The sequence below is a fragment of the Hetaerina americana genome, unplaced genomic scaffold, assembly GCF_022747635.1.
Source record: "Hetaerina americana unplaced genomic scaffold, ioHetAmer1.1.p SCAF_90, whole genome shotgun sequence".
NCBI lineage: Eukaryota > Metazoa > Arthropoda > Insecta > Odonata > Calopterygidae > Hetaerina > Hetaerina americana.
The window spans coordinates 790,224-802,346 of NW_027287539.1; the positions used below are offsets into that span (position 1 = coordinate 790,224).

General features: G+C 37.0%; 2 protein-coding genes across 3 annotated transcripts in view; one reads left to right on the plus strand and one right to left on the minus strand.

Annotated features, from left to right (window-relative positions):
* Positions 1–5,746: 5,746 nt before the first annotated feature.
* LOC139699791 (microtubule-associated protein 1 light chain 3 alpha-like) lies at positions 5,747–7,837 on the minus strand. 2 transcript variants are annotated; one of them, XM_071598230.1, is made up of 4 exons: positions 7,708–7,837; positions 7,436–7,610; positions 7,156–7,318; positions 5,747–7,084 (listed from the first exon to the last, which is right to left on the minus strand). In XM_071598230.1, exons 2-4 carry the CDS (start codon positions 7,476–7,478, stop codon positions 6,919–6,921), a joined length of 372 nt encoding a protein of 123 aa, XP_071454331.1. In that variant the 5' UTR covers positions 7,479–7,610; positions 7,708–7,837; the 3' UTR covers positions 5,747–6,918. The 2 variants fall into 2 exon arrangements, with proteins under 2 accessions (XP_071454331.1, XP_071454330.1); XM_071598229.1 differs by having other exon boundaries at positions 7,436–7,594; positions 7,708–7,836.
* Positions 7,838–8,107: 270 nt separating this feature from the next.
* Positions 8,108–12,123, plus strand: part of lgs (BCL9 domain-containing protein legless) — a 56,560-nt gene continuing 52,544 nt past the window's right edge. The window contains exon 1 of the mRNA XM_071598212.1: positions 8,108–8,191. Within this exon, the coding sequence (XP_071454313.1) occupies positions 8,167–8,191 (25 nt within the window). The 5' untranslated portion in view covers positions 8,108–8,166. The remainder of the gene's footprint in view (positions 8,192–12,123) is intronic.

Here is a 12,123-nt window from a genome sequence, read left to right on the forward strand (position 1 = left end):
TTTCCCGGAAGCAGATGTGGACTCAGATAATTTAATTGGTATGAAGTGTAACATCTCATTCAAAAAGATAAGGCAGTGGGTTAGGAAATGGAATGTAGAAGCATTAAATGAATTGACTAGGTAGGAGTAGCTGCTGGCTGTAGAGAAAATCATGACTAAGGGAAATGAGTTGAGAACTACGATGGAAGCACAGAGAGTTCAATAGCAAATTGAGCCAAAAAAGCAGCGTGGAAGATGCAGTGCAAGGATATGGATAAAAGTTACTGTTGCAGCCTCTCCCACAGTTTCCTGGAACTTACAGAGGAAGGTTGAAATAGGTGTGCTATACAAGGTTAAAACACTATTGGGAAGTAAGAAAGGAAAATGTGTGTTAACAGTTAGAGAAGTCAGGTAAAATAATATTAGAAACAGATAAGACCAAAGAGAAATGGAAGGAATGTATAGAAGAACTCGATGGTAAAGAAATTAGGCCAGCAAGGTTAGACATAGAAAAGGAACATGAGGTAGAGGAAGGTGGCTTAGTTGCAGGAATACTCGATGATGAGATAGAAAGGGCATTAAGGGAGATAAAATCAAATAAAGCCATAGGGGTAGGCAACATTCCTATGGAACTCCTTTAAGGTTTAGGAAAATGTGGGAGGAAGAGTTATGGGCTATTATTGTAGAATCAGATGTTAGGTTGTGTTTTGTTAGGAGAGACAAGAGGATTGTAACTGTACTGCATGGAAGCCTGTCTTGTATATGTATGTGTGTATGTATATATATATATATATATATATTTACACAGATTTGTGGGTCATATATGTCACCAAGTGCTCAATTCTTTGGCCAAGAGATGGCGTCGGGGGGTAGTTTCACCCACCAAAGGAGAAGTAGATAACTAACAAGAGGAAAGGACCGTAGGTAAGCAAACATACAACATCAATCAGGGCACTTGGTGACAAATAAGACCCACAGATCTCAGTGTAAATTACATTTCTGCGATAGCTCTAGTTGTTAGAGCATCTGCCAGGCAAGTGGAAAGATCTGGTGTTCAAGTCCCGGTCAGGAAATATTTTTTGAGCTCGTGATGTTCCATTCTGCCTTCCCCACCTCTCCTGTTTTCATCCTTTCTGTGTGTTCCTATCAATTTTCCTTATATCTATTTCAATGTGAATGAATATTTACTCGCCATATGGTGGGATTTTGTGTTTGAACGTGTATACATGTGCATAAATTTAGTTGATGCAGAATGGCTATGAATCATAGTATATACTTATGGTATCCTTAAAATCATATTCCTAGTACTATCATGTTATGTGTGAAGGTTGAAAATATCTTCTCATTAATTATTGTGCCTTGAGGAGCATTTTGTGCAGCACACTTATAATCGATGGCCGCAAAGGTGCACTAGTGGTTGTAGTAAGCTTACTCCTCCCTCAGGTAGGGGTAACTGAAAACGACTTGTTGTTTGTGGCCGTTCCACGATGTGGTATTACCAGATTATCTTTCCCTCTGGTGTTCGTTTAGTGTACCTTACTTAGGATAATTGATAGTAATGTTTTGAGGCATTTTGATTGTCAGAACTTGATAAAGAAGGGTTAAAGTATGCAGTAGTCAAGTTTTAGCCAAGGGAGTTAGTTAAAATAAGTAGTAATGTGACCTATTGATAGAATAAAATCAAAATTGGAGGTCGCGTATTTTGTGAAAAACAAACACTTGACAGCACTGCACCAGAGCAATTGATAGTTGATTAGGACTCAATTTCTTGGGGGATAAATTCAGCTTCAGGTGTGATGTGGTGAAAGTCAAACATAATGAATAACTGATCGAAGCACTTTTCCACTTGATAAATTTTTTTTTACCTGATGAGGATGTAATACATTGAAACCCGGTCATAAAATAAAAATGGTTATCAAGTGGAAAAGTGCTTCAATCAGTCATTCATTCTTTGGGGATAAGTGAGCACTCAGAAAAGGCACACTAGAATTACATGAACAGGAGAAAGAATAAAATCTTGAGGTTTCAGCAGCGTTTATCCTCAATGATTCAGATTGCATATTTTAATGCAGCAAAAGAATCACATCTCCACATTGTACCTGGAAAGCAATCTTATTTCTCTCAGTCCTGAGCCAACCTAGGGCTTCCAGTCCCTTGGAGAAGAAGGCCAAAATTGATGCAGGAACAGGGATGAAACATGGATGACCAGGAACAGATGCTTATGTACAGCAAACAGGAATTGGTAGGATCACAGCCTACATCCGCAGCAGGAATAATAGATTTGAATCGGAAGTCAAAGGCCTACACATCTGTGTATTGCCCTGATTCACTCCGAGACACTTAGCTTTGGTTGCACCCGTCTATAGTGGAAGAACTTAAGGTAGTCCCGTCTGCTCTTGCCTTGTCCAAATCTTTTTTATTAGCAATATAAGCTTTCATTTCATTCGAGCAAAGAACAATAATTTTGCCCTCTTGGGTCCAAATTGTTCATAGGACCTGCAAGACCTTTGGCAGCCTGGTCAAGTTCTTTCTCTCGTAATGGTGTAGGACTTCAATATAATATGACCTAAAGACTAAAGGATCTATTTGTCCCTCCAGGCCTTGATCATCTGTAAGAGGATGGCAAATTGTTATTTAGGGGATTATTAGTTTGGGCTGAAAAAGCGAAGGTTAACGTGATGTTATAGTAGCAATTTAATCACTAACACTGTGGTGAGGGCTCTGTTCTCGCCGTTGTAAGCTTTTGGGGCATGACCAGACAATGCCTGTGATAGGCGACGGACTCTTTGACGTCACGGGAAAGGCCCGGAAGACCTAAAGCGGGAAAGCCTCGGCGAGGTCGTAGGAAGGGTTTCTATAACCCTAGCGGTTCTTGGGCACCGCCAAAGGGCCTCGGGGGCAATGATCCTTCCTACGCCTCCAGGGAGGGAATCCCAGGTGGGAGGAGGGGCTACCGGGCCAGTGACCAACGTCACGGGGAAGGCCCTAGGGAGGGGTGCCGCCGCGCGCGGACCAGCTTGGGTCGGCAGTGTGGTGCGGGGGCGGAGAAAGAGAGGACCAGGGAGGCGATCCGGACCGACGCGATAGAGGGTCAGTCTACTGATATAACCTGCTGCCGAGACCCTGTGTTCGCCCGTTGGTCGCCGCCGCATCGGAGTATCCGAGGGACTCCCCGCTAGACCACCGACATCGGACTCCCCGCTAGGCCACCGCCATCGACGAAGCCCCGCGTTCATCAGTCGGCTGCCAGCACGTCTGCGGATGATTCCCGCCCGAATACTTCCTTTCCCCTGTAAGTTCCCTGCCTTACCCGTTCCGGTGCTTGATCGAGTCAACATTACCAATCTGACCCCTCTAATAAACGGCTGAGGATCGCAGAGTGTCTTGCTGGCTTCACTCTTACCCAAAGTCGGGTCGTCCTTCCCATGTCTTTACGACAACACCAAGGAGGATAAGAGTATAATCATATTAAATTTGTTTCATGGATTTCTCTGACAACTAAGGTGTGTGGTGGATGGGCCATGCTGGTCAAGGGAGTGAAACAAGAATGCCCACTATCACCTTTCCTTTTCTATATATATGCAGGGGTAATAGGAATGGAGCCATAGGAAAGAGTGAAAGTAGGCGTGTAATCCATAATATCAGATTGCTAAGTGATCAAGCTTTAACGGAATAAGTAAATTTTTAGCTAAATTAAGCGTTTAAAATAATTAATGAGCACATTAGATAATGTGTGACAGGCATGGGATAAGAATCAATTTAAACAAAATAGGTTGTTTTTCGAGAAGAAGTTCAAATGGTTAAATTTGAGGAATAAAAACTAAAGCAGGTAAAACACTGCCTCTACAGGAAGTGTTATGGATAATCATGGTCTAAGTAGTAGGGATATAAGCAGAAAAATTGGAACATTTAGGACAGAGATGGAGTAAGGATGTTAAGAAAAATTGTTTTAAACTTTAGTATGGAGCATAGTTTTCTGTGAATCACTAACTCTGTCATCTAATGAGGATGATAATAAAAGTTGCAGGGTTTTGAGGTATTAGCATAGAAAGGTATTGAAAAATTAAAATGGACTGAACTGAAACGAGCATACAGGTACTATCTTGGTGGGGTATGAGAGAATATTTTTGGAATAAATCCTAATAAGGCGGGAAATATGCAGAGCATTTGGATTGGTGATGCTATGCGAAGTCTGTGCGTAAGGGAGGTATTGAGGTGGATGCATGAACAGTTGCCCAAATATTTTGGTAATTCAAAAAATGTTGAAGGCAATCAAATTAGTTGAAAAATCTCTCTGTAATTCCTCCTCAAAATGTGGGCATAGTAATCTCTCCACTAGAGTCTCTGGGCAAAATAAAGGAAAAGGTTTGTAGGTATGTAATTCTCTAAAAGATGGTTTTGCAATAACATTTTAAACATGTCATAATTAATTATTGCTCATATGTGATATATTCCGAGATAAGTTTCTCAAAAGGAATATGTGCGCCACAATCCTTGTTTTTAATTTGGTATTTGTGCAATTAATTTGTCTTAAACTCTAAAAAAAATCTTTCTTAAACCAAGACTGACTGCTTGATGCCCCGAACGAGCGCATGTCCTTATAGAAGAAAAACACTACTATTACTGGTGGGCAAGCTTCCGTGCTCCACCCTATTGTAAATTTTACGGAAATTTCGTACACGGAGAAACATCAGACTTTAATGGTTAATACAGAATTCCATCATTAATATCTGACTAAAACGCGGGTATACTTATTATAAGTTTGGGGGATGAATACGACATCTGCAATAACCCTATTAATGAACTACTGTTGTACTATTTACTAATGCTTGTTTCTACGCCTGAATAAACCACCAATGACCAGTATCACTAGAATGAAACCAATCCTGTACGTAGATGTTACGTACATCCATAATCTTCTTATTCATCGGACAACCTGGTCCTGGAATGGTATCAGGTCACATAAACGGATGGTACAGCGATATTCACGTTGGCCTAAACAAAAAAAGCAAAATGATACTATTTCCCCTCAGAAAAGTATATCAAAATTTACTCGTGAATGCTAAATCTATCTAGGTGTCCTATTAGGCTCAAATATCTCTTGTGAAGAGTATATTAAATCTCTTAGCAAAAAATTGTACTCACATGATACATAAAACTACCAAAACATCTATTGGGTATCCAGTATGGTGAATTTTACTCGTACGTTATAATGGTATTCCTTTCTGCTGATGTTAACTGACAAAGAATGCTTTTAAGCTACAGAAAAGGGCAGTACAAGATTGCCTCTGGAAAACCATATGATTCCCTATCTCTCCATATTGTCAAGGACCTTACATTTCTTCCTCTACCATGAATGTATGCTTAGCCTAACTACCTACGTTAAAAATATGGACTGTTCCACGCTAAATAGTGACGTGCATGGCTAGTTATGATATAAAGTGCAAATAAGCAAGAACTAAAGCTTGAAAAGGCGGAGCATAGGACATAAAAGAGTATAATGATTTACCATTCATTGGAAATGTTGGTAGTTTTACAGTTAAATTTAGGGAATACCTGCAAAAGGGTATGGCCTATTCTGTGAAAGAAAACTTGTATCAGTATTAAAACTGCAGCCAATTGTTACGTTTCTGCGTATTGGATGTAATTTTGGCAGAGTCCCGATCGTCTTGTGAGAATGAATAATAACTAAATTAGCTAGTGGCAAAAATTGATTGAAAACATCGGTATTTCTACTAATTTACTAGGTCAATTACGCACCATGAGAAAGGCTATCACATTTTTAGTTTTAATTAATAAAAACAATCTTATTGTTTAACACTACACTTATTGATATCATCCTCTGGAGCAATTGTCGAGTAGCAGACGCGAGGAATATGATCAGTATTACCACTTACAGGCTTCGTTAGAAATCCCTAATATTTCCAAGGCTGCGAGAGTAGTATCTCTTGCTCTTATCTAATTAGTTTTATAGGACGAAGGAGAACAAGAACTACGTTTGCTTGAGAAATTCTAAATAATGCTATGGCATTTAAAAGCGGCCTTACTCGTGCTGAGATGAAGTTTGCCAATAACATTCAAATACTGACAAGTCCCCTGCCATGCATATAAAAATACCATCAGCAAAGGAGGATATTACTCTCGCATTACTAAATAACTCAAATTCAACACATTTCAGCTTGTGTGCACCATTGGGAAATGTCAACCATAAATTTCCAATTTTGACCAGTTTGGTGTGAACATGGGTAATTGTTTCCTTCACAGCAGAATAAAATATCTATGAAAACTGAATTTTAATTATACATATTAATACAAAAATCCCGATTCTCTTTTCATATAAAATCGCCATTTGTACAATTTAAAAAAGGTGCGCCACCCCAGCCGCCAGCATGTTCTCTGCTGGTCGCTCCTAATGTCCAAAATTCTAAATAAAATCATCACTTGCAATCAAATATACAGACAAACTATGTTCAAACAAGCTAGGAAACAAAAATGCATTAACCTTGGGTAGGCCCAGACTTTTAGATCCGATAATAACAAACAAAACCGCGACTACAATAATAAGTATTTACATAATATAACAAAACAACTTAGGTCAGCTAAATGTATAATTACCATTAATTAAATCATTTAGATGAAGACTCAAGCCACTCAACTTCAGAGGCACCGTTAATAAGCTAACACTCTTACACCCACAGATGATTTCAGCATCTGGTTACAGTGAAAGCGAACACTCATACGAAATGGTTAACAAATGTGCAATTGGTATTTTAATTCATTATCACAACGTTATAAACGTCCCTGTCATTGCCTCTGAGCTTCACAAATTTTCAGTATAAGCCAACAAATAACTGTTATCAGTTCATCAATATTGTTTAACATTAATCCTGGAAAGCCACTGGGTATAATTTTTAAGGCATAATCTGGTATGGCTGCACATCAACAAACTCCAAATACCTCCTGCGAGGCGTAAACCATGTACAGAAAACCATCTGCATCCTTTTCTCGCTGATAAAGGTCCAACATTGTCATAGAAACACTCGCCATACTACGCTGATTAACTAACAAGAAAAACGCTTGATTTGGCCGCAGCTGCATTCTCCTCCTGTTAGAAAAAGGAGAATTATAAAAAGTGCCATCGCGATACACCATTAGTTCGTACTGACTCCTGCATACCTGATTATTTTAACCAGCTCTGCTACTGTCAAATGATCTGGAACCAAAAACTTTGTCTTGTCTAACAATGGAAGTTGTTTTTCGTTGTAGAAACGCTCGACAATTATAGGGATTTTGTTAGGATGCTGTTCTCTGATTAACTCCACATCCCTCACACGCTGAGCTGAAAAATCGGAGACCAAAACAAACTTCATTTACAGAAAACTCCAGAGAAAATTTTCATTCCCCTAATAAAAGTAATGGAAAACGGACTAATCGTAAGAAAACCCCAGTGACTTACCGTAGGTACGTTTCTCCTTAAATGATCTTTGAGGCAAACTCATCCTGCTAGGTAAATACTACGTCGAAATCGCACGGTTGGCAGACACACTGATATGCGTCTTTTCTGCTTTAGGGGTAGTTGCGCCTTTGTTCAGATTAGTCATATGATGTCAGCGCCCTAAGAAAATAGCAAACTGCATTTAAGAAAAGTGTCGTCCTACATCACATTTCATTATTTCAGAATGATTCCAACTTTAAAACGAATATTTATATACACAAACTCATGCTAACTTATTTTTTCTTGAAGCAGAGAGAGTTAGAATTATTGGTCCAAAAGTTGGGTGTTTGTTCTGTCTTGGGCGAATACAACCAATGAACAGCGATATTACTCTCGCTATTACAGCACGGTTTTAATTTGAACACGCAAGCTGTATTTCATTGCTTTTTAATTGTTTTGTGAATCATTTGACATATCATAGGCTGACAATATCACAACCTCGTTCATAAATATTTATGCGACGCACGCATATATCAATTTTGCAAGTACTGATAGTACTAAATCTAACTTCAATTCTGAGATGGTAATCTTATAGCTCTTAGCCGTTTAGCGCCGCTCGTAGTAATTTCTTTGTAACCAATCCGTGAGTGGATGGCTGTCACATGGGACCATAATAACTATTTTCAAGATGGAGGCTGCTGGCAGTGCCCAACGAAGAAAGTTGAAAATATCTTAATGATATTTTCAAGAAGATGCCAAGAAAGGGTAAACCCCAAGGTAAATACAATTTTCAATACTGCTTTTAGGGTGTATACACCGGTTGCATTTCATACCGCTGATGTAACGGAATAGGAAGAAAATCAGTGTAGATTCTCCAGAGAAGCACGCCATGTGTGAAGTACACAACAGTCAACATCATATTGTAACTGGCACTTTAGATAGCGGGGCAAAATGTTAAGCTAAGAGTGGCAATAATTTGTGCTCGTTGATAAGTATTGACTACATTTCTCATTAAGGTGAAGCATAGTAGCTGGCTCATTGAATGTGTTGCTAGTGTTATTTAGAAACATTTGAATATGAATAGGGTTTTTATTGCAATAAGCCGATGGTAGTATCATTACAGCGATACTTGTAATTAAAACTTAAGATAATCAGTATAATTGCTGTGTAATACAACAGCGTTACTTCTCGTTGAAGACCACTGAAATATTTTTGAAATGTTTAGAAATGGAATTTAAAATGTGTCGGCTACCACAACACATGACTCATGTTTTATAACAAACCTACTCCGACTTTGGCAAGCTGTTAATAAAATCTGCAGTTAAAATGTTGTAAATGCAATTTATAAAAAAATCTAACAATTTGACTTGCGACCTGTAATTGCGGCTGTTTACATTTTCATGGTGACGTAATTATTATCCTTGTATTTTCCCAACGCCCATTTAAAACAACATTTACTCCGCTGCACCCCAACTGTCATTGATTTTTCTTTCAACTTCACGTTCGTCGAAAGATATAGTTTGAATGAGGTAGTCGTTTCGTTTACTGTGTTCAATTTCATCTTTGACAGTGAAAGACATTGACGATACCTTATAGTTTGGTTTGCCATTTGGATACTATTTTATTGCTAATTGAATGCTTAACACATTTTATCGTTCACATTTCCGTTCAATATTTTAGTTTGTTATTGTTTTGGAATTGATGGTGCCGGACTTCAGAGCCAATCTTTGTACCTAGAACAAAGGCTTAAAAAGATTAAAATATGGTTTCTCTCAGGGAAGATTTATTTAGCTGTTATCAATTAATGAAATAATAAATAAGGGTATTGTGTAGGAATTTGATTTCATCATTAATCAACTTTTCAAGAAAGAATATTTCCAAATATTATTGTACAATTAATTCGACGTGAAATCAGGTATTGTTGGTAAAAACGGCATTCGAGTACGATTTCAACCTAAAGCGAGTATTTACTAAACCTGGGAGAGTATAAATAAAGAAAACAGGAGTTTCTCTATTGATCGAAGACTATAGACGGTTCAGACTTCTTCCGACTGATTTGGCAATCTCAGCAGATTGATCTGCCATTGTCTTTATTATGAAAGTACAATATCCGTTATCAAATACCCATATCTTACATTACATGTTGCTGTCATTCGTCCGGGAAGTTGTTTAAAAATATATAGTGTCAGGTATTCCCGGCAAAGTGGTTTCGTGGCATGAAATCTCATACTTAGCTATAAATCATTTAAAAGTACTCCTGTTGAATATTCATCACCAATCGTACTTACATAACGGGCTAAACACAAAATCGATTCGATAATTCCCTATCAATTTAAAATATCATGTGATAGTCGTATTATAACCATCAAATCTTTTCTTTATTCTCATTATATTGTAGGAATGTAGCGAATAGTTAGGATGGACGTCAGTTTACAAAACACGTCATGTTAATAAATGCTAAATGCAGTTGTAATTCGTAGCATTTGTTCTGTTGCAATAATCAAAATTTAAAAATAGTGTTTATTTCTAATTAAAGTGCTCTTAATGTATGTTGTAGACCAAGAATTCATTACCAATTATTTGATTGTAAATAAATACTAGCCATGGTGTGTAAGAGTTTATAGCGAACCTAATGTACATCTCTGTTGTTTTAATTTGCTTTAAATATTTTTAGTGGATGCGATTTGAATTACTCTTTTAGAAGAGAGAAAATGGTAATATCAACTATACCATTAAAATGAATGTTTTAATAGAACAATAGAGTTTGGTGAATACCTCATTTCATTATTGAATCGTCGGAAACTTAATTGTGCATGGTTATTTCCTCTTACTTGTTGGTAATTTTTTGCTGCCGTTCCCAAATTACTATTACATTACCAAAATGTTCATTACACATTGATATTCACTTATTGAATTCCTGTAGTGAAATAGGTTTACTGTTGCAGGATTGAATGTCGAAAACTCTGGCTAATGTGGCTCCCTGTGATTATATTCGAACAGTTGAGGGGTCGATTAATATGAAAAAGGAGTAATTTTAATGAATTAGTATAATATAATCATATATTTCTGGGGTGGTTTAAATGCTATGCATATGGTCACTTTGTAATCGTATATATCATAAACATACTTAATGTAGATGTGTCCTACATTTGAAGATATCTGAAAACACGTAAAAGGCATCATGTGTGCGCAAAGGCATGAGGCAAAATAAAATGAACGACATAAGCTGAAGATGTCAATTCATGCATAGGCATTTAGTTCACGGTGGATTGTGAAGTTTGGAGATGCAATTATTCTGAAATGTACCACAAATATTAAATTTTATAATAATGAACAAATAGTAGCTCTTTTCCACTAGATATTTATTTAATCCATGACTGGTTTTGATGTACTGCATAGCCTTCAGGTGAATGAACAACCTGAAGATGTTCACATTCCATAACATCATGCCTGAAAATATGCAATTTGTTGAATTCTATAGGTTGTTATCGTTGTTTGATCATTCATCCGTTCAAGAATCATTAGATAAGAGGGAAAATGAGAAAGCAGAGGAGGTGAAGTCCTGCCCAAAGTACTAGTTGAATTTTATGTGGTGTGGATCAGGCCCTTTGCATTTGGGTAGTTATTTTGAGGAATTAGGTAGTAATGTTTTACTAGAGGGCAGTCTTGTAGAATTGTATAATATTTTCTGTGATCTATTTAAAATTGAAATACTTTAACACTGAAATAAAAATCATTGGGAATAAATGTTTCATTAGAGGTATCCAAATAAAATATTTTTAATAGATTAGATTACATCTTGATTGTAGTGAGGCCATTAGTTGTCAAAGAATGAGTGCACAATATTGTATTTTCTCATAATAGATTGATATGTGCAACTTAGAATTGACTTGGATAAGTGTCAGCCTGTGATGATGTTCTGATGTGTAAAATATTTTTGAAAGATGTACAATTGGAATGTAATAATTGAATGCAGTTTAATCTGAATTGATAATCAGAACACAATGTTACGGTAAACGCCTGATGGCAAAAATTGTTTTGTGCAAGGTTGTTTGTAACCTTAGGTGGTGAATTTTTTGAATGACTGAAATGTCACTGTTATGTCAAAATTATCCATTGTGGAGGTAATGAAGAAGCTTATGTGAATCCACCGAATGGTATGTCACTGCACCTGTGGATTTTGTGGTGGGACTAAACTTAGGAATACATCACTTGGTCAATTCATTTAACTTTTTTCATTATTTCTGTGATTTTTACGATGTAGCACTAATGGCTCATAAGGATTTGGAGCATATTAAAGTGGTCGAGCATTTAAAACTTAGACACAACCAACACAATATTGGGCAATGAATCAATGTTATGCTTATTATTTGAATTAGAGCTCCTTGTTGCTTTAAAGCAGTTAATCTCAAAAGATGGGAAATTTGTGACCTTCTTTACAGTCATTCATACATTAATCTGTTTCTCGTACATTTTGTTGCTTTGTCTTTGTTAACTGATTTGTAATGTAATATTAATTTCCCTTGTCATATTTCCCATTTGATTATGCCATTAAAATAATATTTAAAAAGTGAATATGAATAAATATTGTTTACGTTGCAGCAAATATTATATTTTGCAATGAAAAGTCCCACCATAACTGTGAATCTGTTTTTGTGCCATCCTATGCCTGTTATACTCTTAGTATTTAATGGAAAAGCATTTTAATG